We start from the raw sequence: 23221 nt of genomic DNA, 5'->3' as shown, positions 1-23221 counted from the left end.
AAATAAATCCACAATTATAGCTGGAGACTCTGCCCCCTCTCTTTCGACAATGGATAGAACAGCTAGACAGAAAAGTAGCAGGGATATAGAAGACCACAATAGCACGAATGAACAGGAGCTCATGAACATTTATAGATGACTCTATTCAGCATAAATAGAACACATTCTTTTCAAGTGCCCACAGAACACGTACCATCAACCCCACCAACAGTGCTCGATCATATCCTGAGCCATAAAACAAACCTCAACAAATTTAAAAAGAATTGAAATCACACAGAGTATGTTATCTGACTATAATGGAATCAGACTAGAAATTAATAACTGGAAGCATAACAGGAAATTTTCCAAACATTTGAAAACCAAGTAATACATTTCTCAATAATCAAAGAAGTCTCAAGGGAAATCAAAGGATAAGCTGAACTCAATGACAGTTAAACTACAACATATAAAAATTTGTGGGACACAGCTAGAGCAGTGCTGAGAGGAAAATTTATGGTATTAAAGGCATACACTAGAAAAGAGGGGACGTCCCAGTAATTGAAGCTTCCAACTCAAGAACCAAGAGAAAGAAGAGCAAAATTCAACCCCAAGCAAGCAGCGGAAGGAATAAGAAAGATATGAGCACAAATCACTGAAGTAGAAAACAGGAAAACAACAGAGAAAATCAGGGAAACAAACTGCGGATGCTTTGAAAGTTCAACAAGATGGACAAACTTCCAGCAAAACTGACAAATTGTAAAAAGAGAGAAGACATGAGTTTCCAATATCAGGAATGAAACAGAGGATCTCACTAGAGATTTCAAGTGGATAGTAAGGGAATACTATCAACAACTTTACACACAAATTTGACAATTCTGGTGAAATGGAACAATTCCTTGGAAAACGCTAACTACCACAATTTCCTCAATATGAAACAGTAAAAATGAGCCGTGGAAATGCCTGGGGAAAGACCATCCTGAGCATATAAATTAGCAATTTCAAAGCCCCTGAGTTTCGGCATGCTTGGTGAGTCAGGGAACAGCCAGGTGGGCAGTGTGGGTGGAAAGGAATGAGTGAGCTGAAGAGTATTGGGAAAGGAAGCTGGGGAAGGAGCCTAAAGCCAGATCATATAGGAACTTATATTATATTAGTTTATTATTATTTTTTAAAGTTTTATTATTATTTTATTTTTTTAAAGTTTTTTAAATTAATTTTTTAAATGGAGGTACCCAGGACCTCGTGCATGCTAAAGCACACCGTCTACCACTGAGCTATACCCTCCCCACAATGGTTTTATTTTAAGTGGCTATTTTTGAATGGAATATTGGCATGATCCGATTTATGATTTGAAAGCATTAGTCCAGCTATCATGCGGAGGCGGGTGTGGAAGCAGGGAGCTGTTGGGGAGGTATAACAGGAGTCAAGAAGACACAATGTTGAGCATCTTTTCACATGTTGATTTGCCATCTGTATGTCTTCCTTTTGCCCATTTTTTAACTGGGTTGTTTGCTTCCTTATTGTTAAAACTCAACAATACAATACAAATACAAACACAGGAGTTCTTTGTATATTTTGGATATCAGATATTTTCAGATTTTATGCAAATATTTTCCCCTAGGCTGGGCTTGTCTCACTCTGTTGACCTTTATTATCCTTTTAATGCCCATGGGGTCAGTAGTGATGGCCCCTATTTTATTTCTGATACTAGTTATTTGTGTCTTCTTGCTTTTTTACTGGTCAGCCTGGCTAAGGGTTTGTCAATTTTATTGATCTTTTCAAAGAATCAGTTTTTGGCTTTATTGATTTTCTGTTAATTCCCTGCTTTCAATTTCATTGACTACTGCTCTAACTTTTATTATTTCTTGTCCTCTGCTTACTTTGGATTTAATTTGCTCCTCTTTCTCTAGTTTCCTACGGTGGAAGCCAAGAATATTAATTTTAGATGTCTTCTTTTCTAACATTCAATAATATAAGTCAATGCTATAATTTTCCACTGCATCCCACGAAGTTTGTTGTTATATTTTACTTTCATTTACATTAAAATATTTTGATTTCTCAAGAATATTATAGAATATTTTTGTTATTTAATTGATTTAATTGGTTTAATTCCACTGTGGTCTCAGACCATGTTTTGTATAATGTCTATTCTTTTAAATATGTTAAGGTGTGTTTTTGTGGCCTAGAACACTTGTGTTTCGATGTACGTATGTATGCATGTTTATTAGGGATATACCTTGCGGTAGAATTTGTGGATCACAAAGCAAGTACACATCTGGCTCTAGTAAATACAGACAAGACAAGTTTTCCAAAGTGGCTGAAACAATCACACCCCCACCAACAGTGCACAAGACTTCCACCTGCACCACAGCTTTGCCTTTGCTCTGTATTATCAGTTTTATACAGATGTGCAGTACATTATTGTGTGAATTTGCATTTTCCGGATGACTGAAGAAGTTAAGCACCTTTTCACGTGCTCATTGGCTATCTGGATTCCTCTTTGGTGAAGTGCTGTATGTCTTTGGTCCGTTCTCTCCCCCTTTTTATTGCATTGTGTTTTTCTTATTTCGTTGTAGGAGTTCTTGATACATCCTGGATTATGAATTCTTTGTTAGATAAATCTATTGCTAATCTCCTACTCTCTGGATTGTTTTTTATTCTCTTAATAGTGTCTTTTGATGAACAGAGTTTCTTACTTCTAGTGACATCCTGTTTGTCAGTCTTTCCCTTCCTTGTATTCGGTGTTTTCTAGAAGGTGACATCATTATCAACCTGCTTTCACGGGGAAGTTAATTGAGGTGCCTGGCCCTGGAGCTCCCGGGCCTGGAGGAGAGTGAGGCGGGCCTGGGCAGCACTCACACCCAGGTTCCGGCAAGTGCGCCCAGCAGGTGCATGACTCTGCGGGTCAGTCCCTCCTCTAATTTTGATTCCTAGTCCCGACCCTTCCAAGGTCCTAAATGACCTCCCTCGGTTGGTTACTTGCTGTTCAGACTAGTGCAAAACAATTTTAATTGGAGTCTCTGAATTCGGAATTCAGTAACTGAAAGTCAGTCAGTTTTCCCTCGCCAGTGAAATACAGCTAAACCATCATCCTGCTCAGTGGTAAACACTGGTCCCTGATTCAAGCTACCCAGGCCTGTTTTGCTTAAAAGGGTCTCAATTTTCCTGAATACGTGACTTGAACGTGCTCCAGTCTTAATGTTTGAGAAGCAGAAAGCGTCCTCTGACTTACTTAAGAGGGTCTCGGGAGCCTCCCTGGAACTTTCCAGAGGGTTGCGCGCCCGCGGCGGGCGAGCGGAGGGCGAGCGGCCGAGGGGCGGGCGGCCTTTCCCCGGAGCCGCGGTCCCGCTGGCTTTTAAACCGGGCGTCCGCGAAAACCTGGAGCCAGGATCCCGGGCGTGGACGCGGGACGGCCATCCCCCTTCCCAAATCTCCTTCTCGAGTCTTCGCCGGAGCTCCGGCGGCGGCGCGAAGCGAAAGTGGGAAGCCGCGGGGCCGCCGCCCGCGGGGCCGGCCTCCTCCTCCGAGACGCGGTGAGTGGGGGCCTCCGTGCGTTTTGGACGTGAGGGCCCGCTCGGTGGGAGCGGGGTCTCGGTGCGGAGAGGGGGAAAGAGACTTTGCTGATGCCCGCCGGGCTCCCCGCGGAAGGAAGCCTCTTCTTTGTGCCCAGAATGGAGTGCGTGTCAGAGGAAGACCGAGCGGTGCTGAGAAGGGACCCAAGTTGGTTTTGGGAGACCTCGGGCAGCGCTTCCCAGGGGCGCCGCCGTCTGGGTGCCGAGGGGCACAGGTGGGAGGCAGGTGGCGCGCAGGGGCCCCGGCGGGAGCCCGGGGGGCTCGCGGCGTCCCGCCGCCTCCGCCGGGCCTGGCGGGCTTCGCGCCCCTGCGCCCCCGGCGCGGGCTGCGCGGCCCCCGGCCCCAAGCCTGCCTCCGCCGCTGGGGCCCGGGAATGGCTTCCTTGCTCCCCGCGGCTTCGCGGAGCGTCACTTGTTGCTCCAACTGTGTGCTGAAGTAGGAGCGACTCTGGCTGTCCAGCTGTCCAGCGAACTGTGTGTTGAACGGAGGTAAAAAGGGCCCCGGGAGAGCCCCCCGGAGCGGCGGACTTTCCTGATCGTATACAAACCATTTCTCAAGTGTTCTTGCACCCGATTAGCGCCCTCAGGGTAGTACTCATTTTCTGTGAGATAGAGAAATAACATTGGCGTGATTTTAAGACATTTTCTGAGATGCTTTTTAATGATTCTTTAATATATAACAAATGCCATGCAAAATGACGTTTTTCTTAACACCACAGCTCCAACAGACCAGCGGCCCCCCCCACGCCCCCAAGCCGCCCCCACCCCCGTCCACGGCTCCCTGAGATTGTTGGGGAGAGTATTATTCATGTGTCGTGGATTGGTAATTTCATTTGAGGGCTGCGTGCAGTTTTGAGCGTAGCAAGTTGGTCTTCACGACCTCATTCTCCTTATACTTCCCTCTCTCACGATGAGACACTCCATAAGCTCATGACCACTCGCGTGGGCTTGCCAGTGATGTCACACTACAATCAGGGTATTGTTTCTCCTGCCTGGTCCACGTGGTCTCACAAGGAGGACTCTTAATTGGGTTCTGGCTATCTGCATTGAATAAGCAAGCCAGATATTTGCACAATCAAGTGGCAGGGCCACCACCAATCTAGCCTCAGTTTTGGAACTTTCTCCATCTCCTGCCCATAAGCCAAAGGCAGTGTCCAACAGAGGATCATTGCCGTCTGCCCCATTTTTGAAATTGCTGTCCTGAGTCTTTATTTGCTGGGCTTCCTGCTAGATGGCAGTGTGTAACAGGGAATTTAAATACACAATCTCAGCTGTTTCTCTTCCTGTGGCTCATCTTTTATTCTTCAATTAAAAAAAAAAGTAGGAGGTTTTCAAGTTTTATCTTACAAACAACATTTTTGGAAAAAATTCAAACTAGGGTTAAATTTATGAGAGAAAATGAACATAGTGTTTGGACAATGATGTTATTCATATGTGTGTAAGTACTGCTCAGTAGGCAGACATTTCCAACTCATATTTAAATACTCTCTAAATTTGGAATGTAAAGAGTTGACTTCAGTAAGAAATCCAATACCTAATTCAATTATCAGCATTCTACAATAAACATTTGTAATAGTATTCTTGATCATGGGTTTAAAAAAAATTGGGGGGAGGGTATAGCTCAGTGGTAGAGTGCATGCTTATCATGCACAAAGTCCTGGGTTCATTTCTCCGGTATTTCTGTTAAAATTTTTTTTTAAACTGAGATTATCTTTATTTACAGTGTTTTCCAGATATTTGTTTATTTGAGAATAAGATTTGAGTTTTCAGCAGTTAGTGTTGAATAACTCAAAAGGAGAATGAAAAGCAGTCAATCCTAAACTTGTTTTATGGAAGTATTTCTTGTTTTATATTTACAGAAACCTTAGTTTGCGATAACAGATTGTTTTGATTACTGTCTCTTGATGACTTTTCTTCTTTGGAGAGTTTGCTCCCATGTACTGTTCATGGGATCAGAGAGCTTAATTTTGGAATGAAACCTCGGAAGATGTTCTGGTCCAGCCCTTTGTCTTTAGGCATGTTTAGGCAGATACTGTCAGTATTATTGAATCAGTTCCCCACGCATGATTACGTAAACGGTCAAAGCAGTTGAGGGATTTGAATTCAGATCTTTTTGCCAGCAAGGAAGATTGTTACAGAGTAAACAGTAAGCCTTCTTGGAGAAAGAACAGTTACAGAGAACACCTCCCAAGGAAAAAGATGAGAGAATCTTGTTTTTGAGAAGCTGGTTCAGCTCTTAGTGTGATACAGAATCTTCACAGTCTTGGGCTCCCTTCTCTGTTTAAAAAAAAGCCATTCTTTTTTTTTAATGCTTCTATCTGGGGCTTTATAATCAGTCTTTTTCTGTAGTTGTTTGCTTGTCTGGGTATGTTTTTGTTTAGTTTCTACGTTAAATAGAGCCACTAAGTTAGATTGTATTACTCTTGTGTAATTTGAGTACTTCAGTATGTGCCTGGAATCTTAGAATTTAGGAATAGCACCAGCTTGAGTTCTGCAATAGAAAATGAAGGTGTTTGTGCTACAGCCTCTCTCCCCCCATTAGTCACTGCCATTAATCACCAGTCTTGGTTTACACGGCTGCCAGTGTCCCTTGCTCTCTTATTATTCTCTCTTTTTCTCTCCTGAAATGTGTGCTTGGTTGAAGAGAATGACCTTCCCAGATAGAAATCTGCAAGCCGGAGCACTCTTCACTTAAAAATAAATACTCAGCAAAATGTGAAGTCCATTAAAAAAGACAGAGAGACACATTAACACAAATAAACGTGAATAAAGAAAACTGGATGAGAGTGGAAACTGTGGAGCCATCACAACATGCTCATCAGGTGCCCAAGGGACAGTCAAAGGCACTAAGGATGTCTTCTGCAAATTAACAACATTGGTCGACTTTTCAATGTTCGACAGTTGTTTTATATGCACCCAATAAAGCAGCTTTAGAGAGTTCCCTAAAATCCCCCAGCATTCTCTCTGCTGCTGTGATAGAAGCAAGCACGACGTGTGGCTCTAGGTCTCCTGACTTGGCACTAGGAAGGAGTAAGGCTTCCCAGAGCAGGTAGCCTCGAAAGCTCCGGGAGAATGGCTGGGAGAGTGAAAGAGTTATGGATATTGTAGGCAGGGACCAGAGCACAGAACAGGGAGCAGTATTCCAGGGACAGCCAGAACAAAGGCTATGTGGGCTGGAAGCCAGAGAAGTAGGGGGGTCCAGGGAGTCTTGTTTTTCTAAGCTGATGAGTTTGATCTTTATCTTGAACTCTTTGGGAAGCCGTTGACGGATTTCAATTGGAGGGGAGATATCCAGTCTACATTCCAGCAACATCTCTACAGCTGAGTGGAGGACGCCAATGGGTCAATCCGGTAGATAAGCCAGTTATCAGGTTTTGGGGGGTCACCAAGTAGGAATGGATGAGGAGTGTTGGTGGTGGTGTTGGTGAGGAGAAATGAAGTTGAAGCAAGTTAGTTAAAAATTGCCTGGAGAGTTGTCCAAAGGCCCTTAGGCCTTCCCATCTGGCTGCCACATCATCTGTCTTTCCCAGGACTGCCCCATTTAAGGGATGTTCTGAGGATCCATACATTATGAAATGAAAACATCCTGGGAGAGCCAGCCTATTTGAGAAATTGCACTTTAACATGAACAATTTAAGTTTGGTGAGTAGACACATTCCTTCCAAAGTTTCTCCCTGGTATAACCTTAAACTCAGCTAAGACAGCTGCTTGTTAACCCAAATGGCTCACCAGTGACTAGAGGAGGAATGAGCAGAGGAGCCTTCCCGGAGCTCCCTGGCATGTGTCACCTGGGGTTGGTTTCTCATTTTACACTTGGAGGCACAGGGCAGAAATCATCTTCATCCCATTTCTGAGACCCAGCACCTGTACCCCGGACTGGCCCCGTGTGACCGACTTTTGCAGCTGGCGTCCTCAGGCTGCTCCTTCGCTTGAAGATCCTCAGTCTCTCTTCTGTCCATTTTAATTCAAAGTAAAGTGGGGACCGATGAGCTTCTTCCGGAGTGAAAGTGGGGCAGGTTCTGATGGCACAGCACCTGCGGGAGCATGAGGTGGTCAGGCCCAGCTCCAGACCCCGGCTCTGGGCCGCAGACGGCCAGCACCCGGCAGTGCATGCAGCCCAGCAGTGCGTTTCAGGAGCTCAGTGCTTGGGTCAGGCGGGTTGGCTAGTGAGCTCATTTCAGATGTTGTCTGCATGGTGGTCTGAACAGACACACAGCTCCTCCGGGAAGGAGTGTTCTGGGGCCCTTTCTTGGAGGACTCTGAGATTCACCCTGGGGGCAATGCCGACACAGAAGGGAGCTTTCTCCTTGGAGTCCCATTGGAATTCCATTGTCTTGAAGCTTGTGGGCCTTCACCGTGCTGTCAGCAAGCCATCTGTCCCATCAGTCGGGGGACTGCTGATCTGATGACAAACTCCTGGGTAATTAATTCCGCGCATAGATTGATGTGGCCCAAGGCCTGGTTGATGGCTGCATGCTATGAATCGTAATACCGTCTACACTAGTTGGATCCATTCTTTAGTGGTGGGTATTTAACCACAGCTCAGTCCTTGAGACCCTACTGTGTACTTCTGGCTTGGGGAATATAACCTAAATTGAGATTCTTTGGATGGAAGGGAATTTGTAACCTGAAATTCTTCGGTCGTAATTCGTACAGCCATGTAAAGACTTAAAAAGACCCCAGGACAGGTCTGTGCCATGAGGTAGCTGTAAAAATATCCCAAACGCTGTCCCCACACTCTCCATCTTTTTTCCCTTGATTCCTGACTCTTTTGTACTCATCACAAGGCGTCACTGCTCCTTCTCTTTCTTTTCCACTGATTCTGGAGTCAGGTGACCTGATTTCTAGACCCACTTCAGTCTTTAAAAACTATGTTCTTGGGCAGAGCACTGAAACTCACTGAGACTTGGTGTCCTTATTTGTGGGAACTGAGAGTAATAATAACCACCTTGCCTTTTGTACAGAATGGCTAATAAGATTGAATGGAGTGATAATATGGAAAAACCTTTTGAAAATGCGTAGGCTTTATACTCAGAGTGGTAGTGTTATTTTATTACCCAATCTGGGTTACATTAATTCTAGTTATAACAAATTGCTTTGCATGTAAAATGAAAAATTGATAATCCCTGTGTTATAAAAGGGAAAGAAATAATGATAGTTAACATTTATTCTCTCCTGTGAAGAAACTGAGGCTTTGAAGAATTTAGTACTTTGTCCAGATTTACCTTACACATCAATGGCAGGGCCAGGATTGAGACCCAAAGTGCTGGCTCCCCGTTTTATGTGGTTAATAGCTACTAGCATCTTCTGAGTGGAAGGAAAGGCCCTTTTCAGGTTCTCAGGGACTTTTGTTACTTTTTTCTCTGGGGCACCATCTGACAGAGAGCTAGTCTACACAGGTTTTTTTCCTGTGATTTAGCTAGATAAGCTGTGAGTGTTAGTATTATCTGATGGCAATTTTACAGCCTTAGGGTTAAAAAATATAAAAAGAATGTGGGAACTTCAGAGTCTAACTAGTTTCTGGTTGTCGTACTTTTAAGTGTTATAATCTTGGGCAAGTTAGTTTACTTCCTTCAGATTCATTTTTCTCACCCTTAGAAATGAGGCTAGAAGTCGCTCCCTCATGGAGTTGTGGGGAGGACTGAATGAACTCACACGGTACAAGGCCTGGTACAAGAAGGCTCATGATAGGTCACTCAGCACGTGTTAGTGAGATCCTTTTCCTGGGCAAAGTGGGTATTTCTCCTTGTGAAGTGCCAGTTGGTCAGGCAGCATCATAATTTATTTGACTTCAACTCCACTTGGCACTTAAAGCTATAATAAAATTTGTAATAAAATTTAAGAAGGAGGATAGCAAACATTTATTGGATATTTATTATGTGTCAGGCTCTGAAATAAGCGTTGTACCAATTTTATCTCATGTAATTCTCACAGTAACTCTCTGATTAGGCACTATTATTATCTACGTTTTGGGAATCGAATTATGGGAGAGGCTGAGGAGTTGAGATTTGAATCCCGGCGTGTTGAGCCTAGAGGCCATTCTCTTAGTCACTGTGGATTGCAGGACTTCTGTGGAGGAAAGAAGAAAAATGCACTTTGGGCTGTTTCTGAGTCCAAGAGTCATTTCGTTGCCAAGGGGAAAAAATATCCTGGACTTAAAAGTAAATCAAGACAGATGGCTGAGAGGGAAGCACACCTTTAAGACCAAGGTTTTAACCAGAATTCTACATCATGTGTATATTTCTCATTATATCCATATTTGAGAGGTGTACAGTCAGATCTTAGGGTCAGGTCCTCGGAGGGCTCCCTTCCTCTGGAATCTTCATCCTTACTCCACTCCGAACTCCACAGAGCCATTTGCTCAAGACATTTGACTTCATAGAACCCTGGAATAAAAAGCATCCTAGTTAAGAATAGTTCACTTAAAAAACTTTTGGGAAAGATCACCCATTTGGGATAGATGAAAATCTTATTTGAGACATCCCGAGAATCATATTACCCACACCACCCACTGCGTTGGTACACTCACCATAAAAGATGAAACAAATAAACCGAATTCCTTCTGTTGTGGCTGAAGTTCTTTTCCTTGGGGAGAGCTGGGGTCACTCGATCATTTTCCATTTCTGATCAATGCCTGAGACTTTTATTGATTTTTCCCTAATTTTTACAGGAATGGGTGGACAGTCCAGGCAATTTTCTGCTCCACTCCTCTGCTCCTTTGAAACCTGGATGGTAGGAAATGACTCCATGCCAGTGACCTTTGGGATTCAGGTCTGATGGCAGAGAAGATTAAGTGGGAGCAGAATTTTAGTCCTGGGACCTGACTGTTGATCGGTCACTCTCCTCTAGGGGACGGTATGACCTTGAGCAAATGCTTCACCTATCTGGTCTTGTTTCCTGATCTAGGAGTGAAGCATTGGGTCTGAATGATCTCAAAGGTTCCTTTTAGTTTTAAAGTTTCAGATTTCTGCACGGTAACCCGTTAAGACTACATTTATGAAATCTGCGCTATGGCTGAACTATTATTCGTTTGTGACAGATTTTTATGGATGCCTTCTGGTTTAAAGAATCTCCAGCTGCTCTGATGATAGTTTAAGAAGACTGCATGCTGTTCCCTTTCAGTGCCAAGCCAGGCCCACTCGGAACCTCGGATCTCAGCCCTTCATGGAGGCCGGGCCCCAGCAGGAACGGCGGTGGAGGAAATTGGCACCCAGATGGTTGCTCCATGTGAAGCTGTCGTGGGCTGTGGGCCGACTCAGGAACACCTGGTAACCAGGCGAGCCCTCTGTCAGTCACCCAGGGCCGGGCGGCATGGTGCGGGTTCAGAGGAGGAAGCTTCTGGCGTCTTGCCTGTGCGTCACAGCTGCCGTCTTTCTGCTGGTCACACTCCAGGTACCAGGGACTTGGGGCATATGGTGCCTTGCCAGCCCCCACCCCTCCTATCTAAGTACTTTACTTTTTTGCTTCATTCTCAGGATCAGGGTTTTCTGTCTAAGGCAGGGAAAATACTTTTTTTTTCTTTAACAGATGAAACTGGGGTTTAGTGAGTGTGTGTGTCAGGTAGAAACAAAATCAGTGAGTTAGGGGATCAGTTTCTGAGCCTTGCCAGGGTCCTGGTTTTAGAAGGACAGAAGGTAGAACTCTGTCTGTCTTGCTGGTTCAAAGTTGAATGGTGTCCTCAAAGTCACGATCCCTTCCGGAAGATGGCATTCTCGAAGAATCAGTGACCGTTCTGAGGACAGGCTAGTCCGTTCTGCAGAACACAAACATCGGCGTTAAGAAATCTGTCTGTATTAGGGTGAGTGAACTGAAAGGTTTCTTCAGTTCTCCCATTCACATCATTTAGTGGGTTATTCTGAACTTCATTTGCTGATTTCAAAGTGAAATAAAGATAAAAATCCAGTGAGAGTTATGGACCCTCCCCAGGGAGGTACAGACTCCGTCCCATGGGTGGGCAGGGGCCCTTTACTGACCCACAGGCAGCAAACCCACAAAGAAGGCACCACCCTTGGCTGCTGAGAGTGGGGCCTGAGGGCCACACAGGTATGTGTGTCCTCTGTTGACTGGTAGACCAGTTAATACATGAAAATAGGCCTTCTTTTAATTGCTTTATTTGTTGCATAGTCTGACTACTAACGTTTTGTTATGTATGAAACAGATCAGCCCCGGGGGAGGGTATAGCTCAAGTGGTAGAGCACATGCTTAGCATGCACGAGGTCCTGGGTTGAATCCCCTGTAATCCCTATAAAAAAATAAATAGTAAACCTAATTACCTACCCCCCCCCAAAAGAAACAGACCAGCCCCTACCTTTACACTACTCTAACATACTTTTATAATGCTGTATCAACATCAGACCTTAAAGTTTGATGAAAATAAGCATTTTGGGAGAGCAAGTGCCCCTTCCACTCTCCCCACCCTGCCCTCCAGATGATGTTACTGGCAGCCCAGTTCTCCAGGACCCAGACTGTCCTGAAATAAATAAAAATACATGTTTTTTTGGGGGGAGGATATAGCTCAACTGGTAAAGTGCATGCTTAGCATGCACAAGGTCCTAGGTTCAATTCCCAAAACCTCCTCTAAAAATAAATAAATAGACCTAATTACCTCACCCCCAAATAAATAAAATTAAAACAAAAATACATGTTTTTAAGTGGGAGGGAGCCCAGTACTCATGGTCTACTTCACTATCTCCATGCCTAGGGGATATTATTAGAAATAGAAGACGCATGTCATGACCCCTTTAATTGTACTGAAAAGAAACCAGTTGGTAATTTAGAACTCATTTTCCTTAGAGTGTAACCTCCAGCAATTGCCAGGTAATACAGGTTTCTTTAAGGGACAAAAACACTTCTGGATTCTGTATATGCGTAGGGGATGGAGGAGAGCTGTGTTTGTTATGCATTTAGTAGAATTAAGCATCCTTGTTGATAGATGTTTTGGAGGCTGTGTCCCTAACCTTAGTCCCAGGAAACTGTGATGTTATTTGGCAAAAGGGATTTGGTGGATGGGATTACAGTGACACCCCTTGAGGTGAGACAATTACCCTGAATTATCTGTGCTGGCTCAGTGTAATCACCTGAGTCCTTAAAAGTAGGACTCTTTCCTGGCCATGGTCAGAGAGAGCTGTGGTGACAGAAGAAGGATCAGAGAGATGCAGCATTGCTGGCTATGAAGATGCAGGTTGAGGGCCACGAGCCAAGAATGTGTTTGGCCCTAAGAGAAAAGCTCAAAAATGAACCCCCCACCAGTTTCCTGAAAGGAACGTAGCCCTGCCGACATCTTGTCGTTAGCCTAGGGAGACCCATTTCAGACTTCTGACCTCCCAGAATTGTAAGATAATAAATTTGTATCATTTTGAGTTGCTGAGTTTGTGATGATTTGTTACGGCAGCAACAGAAAACTAGAAAGCGGCTAAATCTTCAAGAGGAGTGGGAGGCATGCAGAAGGAAATTAATCAGTCTGACCCTGGTAATAATTGTCGTCTCTTTTAGGTAGTGGTTGAGCTAGGAAAATTTGAAGGGAAGAAGTTTAAAAATTCTAATTTGAAAGATGGACATGCAAAAATGGAGGGCGAGCGTGCACAGCTCCAGCCATTCTTTGAGAAAGAAGGACTGACCCCGAGTAGGCAAAAAACACTGACGACTGAGAGCTATCCCGTGATGCTCTGGTGGTCCCCGCTGACCGGGGACACCAGGAGGCTTGGCCAATGCGGGGCAGACACTTGCTTCTTCACCATCAACAGGACCTACCTCCATCATCGCATGACCAGAGCCATCCTCTTCTATGGTAAGCTGCGCTTTTGCCTTTTGCCCCTTGTTTGCGGACATCCTGCTTCAAAGCTGACTCACTGCTCTCCCGCCAAGGAGAGGGTGGTGGGGCTGCCCTTGAAAGCAGGGCTCTTTGCCTGAACCGTATTTGAGTCTACACTCATGACTGTAATGAAACCTGGATATTTGGGTTTTCGAATCGCTTGCGGTGCATTGTTTTTAACCAACTGAATTATAAGTTCAGTTCATTAATGAGGTCTGTTGAGAAAAATAGAGTGAAGACAGTACACTTTTCGGGCTGCAGCTTTCCAATTCTAACTAAGTAGGTCACATAAGCTGCAGATGGGGCTCTGGTGCAGCAGGGTTGACAAAGAAAAGACAGGAAAATGATTCGGGTATCCAGAGCTGACCTAATTAACGAAACTGGAACCTCGAAGGATTATGCGACCGTGAAGCTTTTGTGGACCAGAATATTTTTGACCTTGCTGCCTTTGTAGCTTACTTTTTCTTCTTTTTAGACACGATTCACTTACTTAATATAAACACATTTCTGGAGGTAATAATTCAAGACTTTCACTGAGAAATACAGTGAATCCTCTGTCTGGTTTGAGTCGTTTGAGATCAACAGTTCTCTGACACGAAAATTAAGCAGTCACAAGTGAATACATTATTTTTTAAAAACAAAAGTCCATAGAGTTACAGAATTTATTCTTAGAAACCATCACCATAGTGATTTCAAAACACAACTCTGCGTTTTTAAGCAGCTCTCTTGAAGCGTGTCTGTTGTGACGGAGGGGTTGGAGTACCGTGGGGACAGTGAGGGTCGTTCGAGTGGGGAACTGCTTGTGTTTTAGGTTAAGTTTCTAAATAGAAGTTTTAGTAACTATAGCTACATGGACAGAAAGAGGAAAGTCAGCTACTGAAATGTCTTCCCTGGGAATGTGGATGTTAGCACACCTTGATGAAGGCTGGGGGTCATGAAGAGGAAGACTGTGGGGTTGGTCTTCCTCAGAGGACGAGTACAGCTCAGCTCTGGGACTGGATCCTGAGTGACTGGCGTGGGGCCTGGTACCTGCACCCCCAGGTGCCAGCTCCTTGTCCCCCTCCGCAGATTCCAAAGCTCTTTCTTGAATGTGATCTCATTTGCTTTTCAAAACTGCCTTGTGGGTGGGAGTTATATCTGTTTTATTTTATTTTTAATTTTTTCCCCCATTTTTCAGTTTCATTGGGTAGAATTGTCACAATTTGACTGCACATATACAATATATTGCATGTAAATACATATACACAATATGCTGCACATATTTTAAAGTTTGCACATATGTACTGTTCATTGTGTCTAAGAACGTTTAGAGCTTTAGCTTTTTAAACTTACATAGTTATCAAAGGAATAAAGCCAACTAGAAAATAAGAATTAATTCAAAAAGATACATACAGCTCACTATTAACAGCAACATTATTTATAATTGCCAAGATATGGAAGCATCCTAAGTGCACATCAATAGACGGATGGATAAAGAAGATGCAGCAGATATGTAATGGAGTACGGGAGTTATGTCTATTTTAATGAAGAGGAAACTAAAGCACAGAGTTAAAAGGCTTGTCCTAGGTCACTTACGTGGGTGGTAGGAGCCAGGACTTTCTCCTAGTGAAAGAGTGTGGGACAGAATGGTCTGAGTTACATTTCCAACTTTGGAGAAGACGTAAAGGAATAATCAGAGGTGGGTCCTATTATTCAGGAAGACGTCTTGAAGGATGTAAGTTAGGAAGGTTTTAGAAAAGATGTGGTGGATACAAGGAGAGAGTGTGGAGGGCTCAGATACAGAAGTATCATGAGCACAGCAGCAAGCATCAGCATTCTGGTAAGCTCTGTGGCCCAATGTGTTAATGAAAAGGTTTTAAAAACATCACCTAAGTGACAGGGTCCCACAGGCACCTGCTGTGGATTGCCAGGTCTCAGAGGGTTGTCGTGGGATGGGTTTAGAACGTATGGTGCAAACACAGCAGACATTGGGGATTTCTCAGTGTCCTCGTGTACCTGTGTATAAAGGGCCAGGGCTCCCAAGGTGGGTCCTCTCTGGGACCCTCATGCCTCAGTGTCTCCTCACTTTTTCCAGTTTACCAAGCAAGCATCGGTGAGACCTTAAAGAACCGAATGGTGTTGATCTAAATAGAAGATTCATGCTTATACCCCAAAGCTGATTTATTAGAGTGTTTTCTTCATAGTAACGGGAGTACTGCTGTTCATTATTCAAGGTGCCTCCTCCCAGTGGTCAAGTTAGCCGGAAAATGGAATGAGAATCATAAGGCTGCTTGGTGAGCTTGGAACTAGAGTTAGCATATTGCTGGTCTTGAGGACTAGATCATGCAGAAAGGACATCACCTGCTTGGCCTCCTCTGTCCCTAGCAGACTGCTGGTAGTTGTGGTCACTGTCATTATGGGTCCCCACTCTGTGCCGGCCACCAAAGATCCGCTCTCCACATGTTCTCTTGTTTAAAGTCACACCACACTGTGTGTCACCCTTGGTGTCTTGACCATTTTAGAGATGAGAGAACAGGCTCATAGAATGGGGCTGACTTGCCCAAGGTCACATAGATGGTGGGTGCCTGGTCACGTACCCAGACGGAACCTCTGATTCTACACTTGTGCCCTGCTTACTGATGTTCCACCGCACTGTCTGCACCGGGGGCCACAAGCGTGCATGCCAGAGCCAGCGTCTTTTTCCTTTAGAAATGCTGGATGAGCAGTGAGTCCTGTTACCACCATCTCGCCATCTCCCAGGTTTCATGCAAGCACTGACACTTTTGTTTACTCATTTCCTTTTAGACATTTCTTTCATTCATTCATTCATGGCCTGTGTGATGAGCAAGCATGATGTCCGGAATGAGATGAGCACACGTTCTTCCTTTATGCTTCTTCCTGTGCCTTGAAGACCTTGTTCAGGGGGTTAGTCTTCCCCTGACTGACTAACTAACTGAAGAGCCCCAGCCTTGTGCTCACTGTCAGGGAATGCACAGTAGTTTTCAGAATTATTCGGTCAGGCCTGGGCGTTCTCTTCCCCATGTTTCTGGCTTAGCCTCCCCCACCCTTCCTGATCCTCTCTGGTCTTTAAGGGCATGTAGGAATATAAAAAAAGGAGGAACAGAAGCGGCTGAAAATCTGCACGCCCGTCTTGGGTCAGGCTCCAGAGTCTGAAAGGAAGCACAAAAGTGATGAGTGCCAAGAGTCGGGCGCCCTCCTGCTGGCTGGCATCAGGAGGCAGGGACAGACTGCACTCCTGCAGCTTCAGCAGTTTGGGCCAGTGGCTCCCCTGGCACCCATCCAGTCCTTGGCAGATTCTCTGACACCCAGAGATCCGCCGAGACCACCCGGCAGCTCATTCTTCAGAGCAGACAACCACACCTCGCATAGGCACCCAAAATAAGACTAGGCAGCTTTAATGGATGCCTTCTCTTTGCTTTTAAAAATGAAACAAAACAAAAGCAACTTCAGCTGAAGGGTAAGTACAGCAAAAGATTTCAAAAGTTTTCAAAGAGTTGTCATTCACAGCTTGATCCACCGCATCTAGATAAGTTCCAGGGCACAGACGGGAGCATCCTGCCCTTCGAGAGGTGGGGGTTCGGTGGGGCAGTCACCTGCGTGTTGCACAGGAATGGCCAGCGTCTGTCTGTCTGTCTGTCAGCTAGCTTAGTGTTATATTGCTGCATAGGCTGGAAATCTCCTGAAATATTAGACACTTTATTAGTGAAAAAAAAAATAACCTCTCTGGAGGAAGGAAGTAAACTCCTGGCGCTGAATAACAGAACTGAAGACAAAGCAGAGTGTTTCAGGGAACAATGGTTACCCGGCAGAAATTAGCTATTGAGAAGGATTAAGAGTAGAACACTGGACCAACCTTACGCTTTGAGTCTGTGTGAAATAGACCATAATACTGCATTTTTTTGAGGAATTCAGTGCTATATATGGTATTTGTGATTTGGGAGCATTTGAGAATGTCTCAGGACGTATCCCTCGCCGATATCGGGGCCTATTCCTTATTCATCTGTGCAGCTGGCATCTAAGAAGCATTCACTCTGTGTGCAGCCATGTGCTGGGTGCGGGTTACAGTGGTTCTGGGACCTGGTTCTGTAAGCTGGTCTACAACATGCTCTGCCCTCAAGGAGCTCGTGAAATGGGTAGATAGGACGCTCCCAGGCAGGGTGGTCAGGGAGGCCTCTCTGAGGACAAAGCATTTGAGGCTGAGGCTTGAAAGATGGGAGGAAGGTGGAGGGAGTTCACTTCAGCCCCAGGGAACAGCTGGTGCAAGGGAGAGCAGGAAGGAGTTTGATGTGATGGAGGGTCAAGGAGAAGGCCCTGGGCTAGGTGCCCCGTGGGTGCAGAGGAGAACCGTACGAGATGAGATCTGGATGGGAGATGGGGGCCAGGTGATAAAGGGCTCCCTAAGACAGGGGAGTGGATTGGATATGCTTGAAGGGCAATGGGGAAAGAGGAGGTTTTTTTTTTTTTTTTTTAAGTTATCTTTTTATTGGCTCCAATTTCTCTCTTTCCATACTTTTTAAAAATTTATGTATTTATTTTGTGGGGGAGGAGGCAATTAGGTTTATTTAGTTGGTTATTTAATGGAGGGACTGGGGATTGAACCCAGGACCTTGTGTATATTAGGCATGCACCCTGCCACTGATCTATATGCCTCCTCTGCTTAGAGCAGAAAGTTTTAAGCAGGGTGCTGTGCTTTGATTCTTGTTTTGTTCTGTCCTGATTTATGCTTTAAAAAGATCCCTCTGGCTTCTCCTTAGAGAATGGATTAGAATGTGAAAGAAAAAGCAAGACCCTGTTTCTGTTAAACACGGGAGCGATGTTGCTCCAGATGAAGGTGGGAGGCAGTGGAGAAAGAAATGGGTAGATTCGAGTTGGGATTTCAAGGTAGAATTGATGTCCTGGTGTCTTAGTGGGATCTGTTTTCTTTATCCAGGTGTCCAAGGAGAAGCATTCACTATGCTTATTGACTTAACTCCTTGGCCTCACAGACACTTAGTTCAAACTCACGTTACCAACTTACCACAACTGTGGTGCATGAAAAAACACAAATGCAGGTGTTCCTTTCCTTCTTGATGGGTGAAAGAAAAAGTCCATAAATGATTGATCACTAAATATTTTGCTCCCATAGGCATGTAAATATTTAATCCTTAAGGTTATTGACATCTGCGTATTTTACTGTCGTGAGTGCAGACGTCTCACTTTGACATCCAGATGACTGGTGACTGTATTTCAGTTCACGTGAGGAGCAGTAATTAATATCTAAGTGTGCACGGGTAGTGATCTGACTCACTGCCAAAACTTTAACGTCTACAAATGTGAATGCGAATCAATCAGACTCATTCATCTACTGGTGAAGCCATTGGCATTTAATCTGTAAGTCTAGGAGAAGAACATGCAGTATCATTTATATGGGTTACACCCTGTCCTGCCCCTTCTAAGAATCCTGAGTCACCAGGAAAAATTAAAAGGAAAACACAGCATTTTGTTTCCCATCCCATAATGAGGTCCAGAATCTGTGTTCTTTACGAAGCTTCCCGGGAAGCCGTGATGGGGCCAGTCTGGGGGAGAGGAGTACCGGGGACAACACTCAGATGATCTCTCCGGTGGCTTCCACCACTAACATTTTATGACTTAATGTGAAATCTCTAAGTTCCATCGTGGGAATCTGTAGATGTGTCTTTGCTTTTGTATCCTGTTGTCACTGATGTACACCTATGATTTATTCGATGCTTAGTCTTTGGTAACAGAATATCCAATTATAACATTATGCCTCTGGGAAAATAAAAGCCCCTTTAAAGACATCTGCCTTGTGACAGTGTTTCCAAGAATGTTTTATGTTGAGACTGGAAAACTGTAAGTGAAAATGTAGATTTTGATGATTCCTTCAAAGGAATTGTGCAAGTAGGGTGTTCTTTTAGCCACATGGGCACAATTTAGTCTTTTGGAGGTACTTAGTTATTGGACCAGGTGATGCCTGAAGGTATCAGGACCAGGGACCTCTGTTAGACTGTAAGATTTTCATTATTTAGCTGATGCTGAGCAAAAGCATGGCGCCAGGAGGGACGAGATGGAAGTTTTTCTCTATTGTCTCCACCCAGCAGCACATCTACCTAGAATGCACATCCTTGGGGGATGTGGGGGAAGGAGTCTGCCTGTTGCTGTAAAACAATTGAGTGAGGCTGGCAGGGGAAGAGGGGAGCAGGGGTTCAAGGTCATTTGACTCAGCTGTCTGCTGCAGTGCACACATTCCTAGATTCCTTTAAAACAATCCCTTTAAATTCCCCATTGATCGATGACTAAATCTCCTGGTTTCAGACACTCAAGTCTTTGCTACGTGATCGGCTTGCGTGTCCCATTTTCTCTTTACTCTCAAGGCAGTGAAACTCTAGTTTGTATTTTCATACATGACATCAAGCAGTCTGCAGACTTCCTGGTTAAGCTGTCCCACAGTTTGAAGTGAAGGCTAATGCTCACACTCTGCTTTCTCAAGTTGCCTACTTTCTGCCTCTAAACTCAGCTTTCCTAACACTCCCTGGCCTGGTCAGCAGTGTAGGGAGAGGAGATGAATGCACAAGGATGAAAGGAGCATTTTTGCTTTCCGTGGCAACCGAGTGACTTCTGCCTTTGCTCATCCTGTACCTTTGACCCCTTAGCCAGTGCTCTGTCTTAAATGACATTTGGTGCCAGGACACCATGAGGCTCATATAAGGAGTTGACTTTCTAGGTCACAGCCTGTGAAAAGATGGTTGGTAATGGCATTGGGGGCATGGTGGTGGTGAGTTTCAGCACATGTGAAAGATTTGCTGGGCTTAAATATGAACTAGATTATTTCTTTTCATTTTTGTTAAGGTCGAGTGTTTCTCCTCCTTGTTCTCGGTAGTCACACCTCCTCTGGCCAGCATTTTTGTCCTTGTCTCCTCTTCCTCCTCAGTTGCTCCATGCATTTCTGTCATGAACTATAGAAAGTATATATCTCCTTGTAGTCTAGGTTCTAGAAAGACTAAAAGGGGCATTTCTCCGTGGATTTCTTCTGTTGTAGCCACCAGTTACATGTGGTTCTTGAGCACTTAGTTGCATGCCTAGTCTGGAGTGAGATGTACTGTAAGTGTAGAATACTCACTGATTTCGATGGCTTAGTACAAAAATAAGAATAGAGGCTATCTTGTTAATGATTTCTATGTTTATTATTTGTTGAAACGATGTTTTAGATATTGGAGTCAACAAAATATTTAATTTAAAATTAACTCCACCTATTCCCATTTGCCATTTTTAAATATGACTACTAAAAACTTAAAATTATTTTTGTAGCTCTCATTATGTTTCATTGGCTAGCACTACCCTAGACAATAACAGTAACTAACACTTACTGAGCACTAATGTGTTCCAGACACTGCTCTAAGCATCTCTAAGCATGTTACATGTAACTTTTTTTTTTTTTTTTTGTATTGAAGTATAGTCGGTTTACAATGCTGTGTTAGTTTCTGGTGTACAGCATAGTGATTCAGTTATATATTTTTTCATATTCTTTTTCATTACAGGCTATTACAAGGTATTAAATACAGTTTCCTGTGCTATACAGTAGGACCTTGTTGTTTATCTGTTTTATATTTAGTAGTGTGTATCTGCTAATCCGGAACTCCCAGTTTATCCCTCCCCACCTCTTTCCCCCTGGTAACCACAAGTTTGTTCTCTGTGTCTGTGGGTCTGTCTCTGTTTTGTAAATAAATTCACTTGTGTCCTTTTTTGTTTTTAGATTCCACATGTAAGTGATATCATATGGCATTTTTCTTTCTTTTTCTGGCTCACTTCACTTAGTATGTCAATCTCCAGGTCCATCCATGTTGCTGCAAACGACATTATTTTATCCTTTTTCATAACACATGTTTGAGCTCGGGCCTTACATTTACTCGTGTGATTAGTTGATTAATGCCCGCCTTTTCCACTGTCTACCTTAAGCCCCTTGAGAACAGGGCATTTCTGATTTCGCTCACTGCTGTGTCTCCAAACCTGGCACAGTGCCTGGCACACTGCAGGCCCTCAGTAAGTGCTGAGCATTCCTGAAACCTGGAAGGAGATTCTGTGGCCGGAGCGGCGGCCTGTTCCGTTTCGGGAGGAGAGGGGGCAGCAGAGAGCTGCCAGGGGAGAAACCTCTGGTGTGCCTTTTAGGTTCGAAAAGTCCAGTTTGTCTGCTGCTTAATCAGGAGTGGGGAAAGGGAGGGGAAGATGCTCCGGTGGAAACTAAGAAGCAAAAGAACAGATAATCTAGAAGAGAAATGGAGCCATAGGGAGAATTCGTCGCTGGAGTTTGGTCGTGGAGGCTGGAGGGCGAGCTCAGATGGGACTTGGGCAACAGTTGATATCTTACGGCTTTTCAGGGGGCCTCTCTAGGATTGGAAAGATTCCTGCCCCAATAAATCAAAAGGGCATAGTGATGCAGGCGGGGGTAGTAAAGGAAGAGGAGAAGCCAGTTTCCTGTTGCCACCACAGCTTTGTTTGGGAGCTTATGGCAGGTGGTGGTAGTCCTTCCCCTTGCTTAGGGGACGGACCTGAAGGGGGATGGGAGGCGGGTGGGGTGGAGGGGGCTGGGGGTGCTATGGGTCATGGGAAGAGGAAGATGGGGAAACTGACTTTCCCTAAGTACCTTCTGTGTTACAGGCACGGAATAGTCCTATAAAGTCAATTTGGTCCTCATTTGAAGATGGGGGTGCTGTGACTCCGAGTTACAGTAATGTCCTCCCAGCCATATTCATGTGGCTCATCTGAGTTTTAAGCCCTAACTCCCTTGTCTCAAAGACCTATGTTCTTTCCCTGATATTCTGGTGGCTTTCTAAAGATTTTGGCAATGGCCTTTTTTCCATTTGCTGTGCCTGAAGAGACACAGATCCTTTCCAGTTATGTGCCAGGTTGGTAGATTCAGAATTTATTCTAGAAACTATTATCCCTGTTGATGGACTTGTTTGCTCTTGGGAAGACTAATGTACCATCAATATAAAATATTGCAATTTAATCACTATGAGATGACAGAGGTTCACTAAGCTTGTGGGGATCATTTCATGATGTAAGTCAGGTCATTATGCTGTAGACTTCTACTGTGCGATGTGTCAGTTGTATCTCATTAAAGCTGGAAGAAAAAGAAAGAAAGAAGAAAAAACAGAAAAAATAATGGCAATTTAAGTGACAGTTTATAATCTCTGATTGCCAACAAAGACTCAGAATCTGAAATGTCCAAGGTCTCTGTGGTGCATTTGTGAAGGTCAAAAGTTGCAAGAATTGTCTTCCCAACTTTATATGGATGGATACAAATTTATCATATGATTTTCTTGGTCAACATCTTAATCAAGTGAATAGTGATGTAGGAATTAGGATCTCTGCTCATAGATCAGGAGCCAAAGTTAGAATGACTTGGAGCAAGTTAAAGAATTTCTGACCTTGAACAGAACTGCTGGAGAAGGAGGATTCGTGTGAAACCCTGCAAGAGAGTGCTTCTCTTAAAACCCAGCCTACGCTGCTGTAGGTATTGACACCAGCGTGACTTGAACAGCTGGTCCACACACACCTCTCTGTGATCAGGAAAGCAAGTGTGGGAAGTGGGACAGGAGGTGGGGTCTCAGGGAGGAGGAACAACCACTCTGGAAGGAGAAAACAGTTGAAGTCAGGGGAAGTTCAGGGCTCCTCCTTATCTAAGAGCAGAGGAACAAGGCTTGGGACTGAACAATGTCAGTGCTTTGGCAGGGAGAGATGAGAGATTTTATCAATTAGTAAATAAAGCTTAGGAAGAAAATGCATTCTTTTCATTGCAAACCTGTGGTGAAAAGTGAGTGGTTGTGTGTGTGTGTGTGTGTGTTTTCTTTTGGGAGGGGATGGA

At 44.3% G+C, this 23221-nt stretch overlaps 1 protein-coding gene across 37 annotated transcripts in view; it reads left to right on the top strand.

Moving 5' to 3' along the window:
* Window positions 1-3181: 3181 nt before the first annotated feature.
* POFUT3 (protein O-fucosyltransferase 3) overlaps window positions 3182-23221 on the top strand; it is a 356913-nt gene continuing 336873 nt past the window's right edge. For 33 of the 37 annotated variants that reach the window (XM_074353454.1, XM_074353458.1, XM_074353441.1 and 30 more), the window contains exons 1-2: window positions 10714-10940; window positions 13041-13335. In XM_074353454.1, the coding sequence (XP_074209555.1) occupies window positions 10860-10940; window positions 13041-13335 (376 nt within the window). In that variant the 5' untranslated portion in view covers window positions 10714-10859. Of the gene's footprint in view, window positions 3510-3530; window positions 4038-10587; window positions 10996-13040; window positions 13336-23221 lie in introns of those variants that run through there. The other 4 variants (XM_074353460.1, XM_074353452.1, XM_074353453.1 and 1 more) reach the window with 4 other exon arrangements.

Source organism: Camelus bactrianus, chromosome 26, assembly GCF_048773025.1.
Source record: "Camelus bactrianus isolate YW-2024 breed Bactrian camel chromosome 26, ASM4877302v1, whole genome shotgun sequence".
Classification (NCBI taxonomy): Eukaryota; Metazoa; Chordata; class Mammalia; order Artiodactyla; family Camelidae; genus Camelus; species Camelus bactrianus.
The sequence above is the reverse complement of the archived record's forward strand: the minus strand, read 5'-3'. Positions and strand labels throughout refer to the sequence as shown.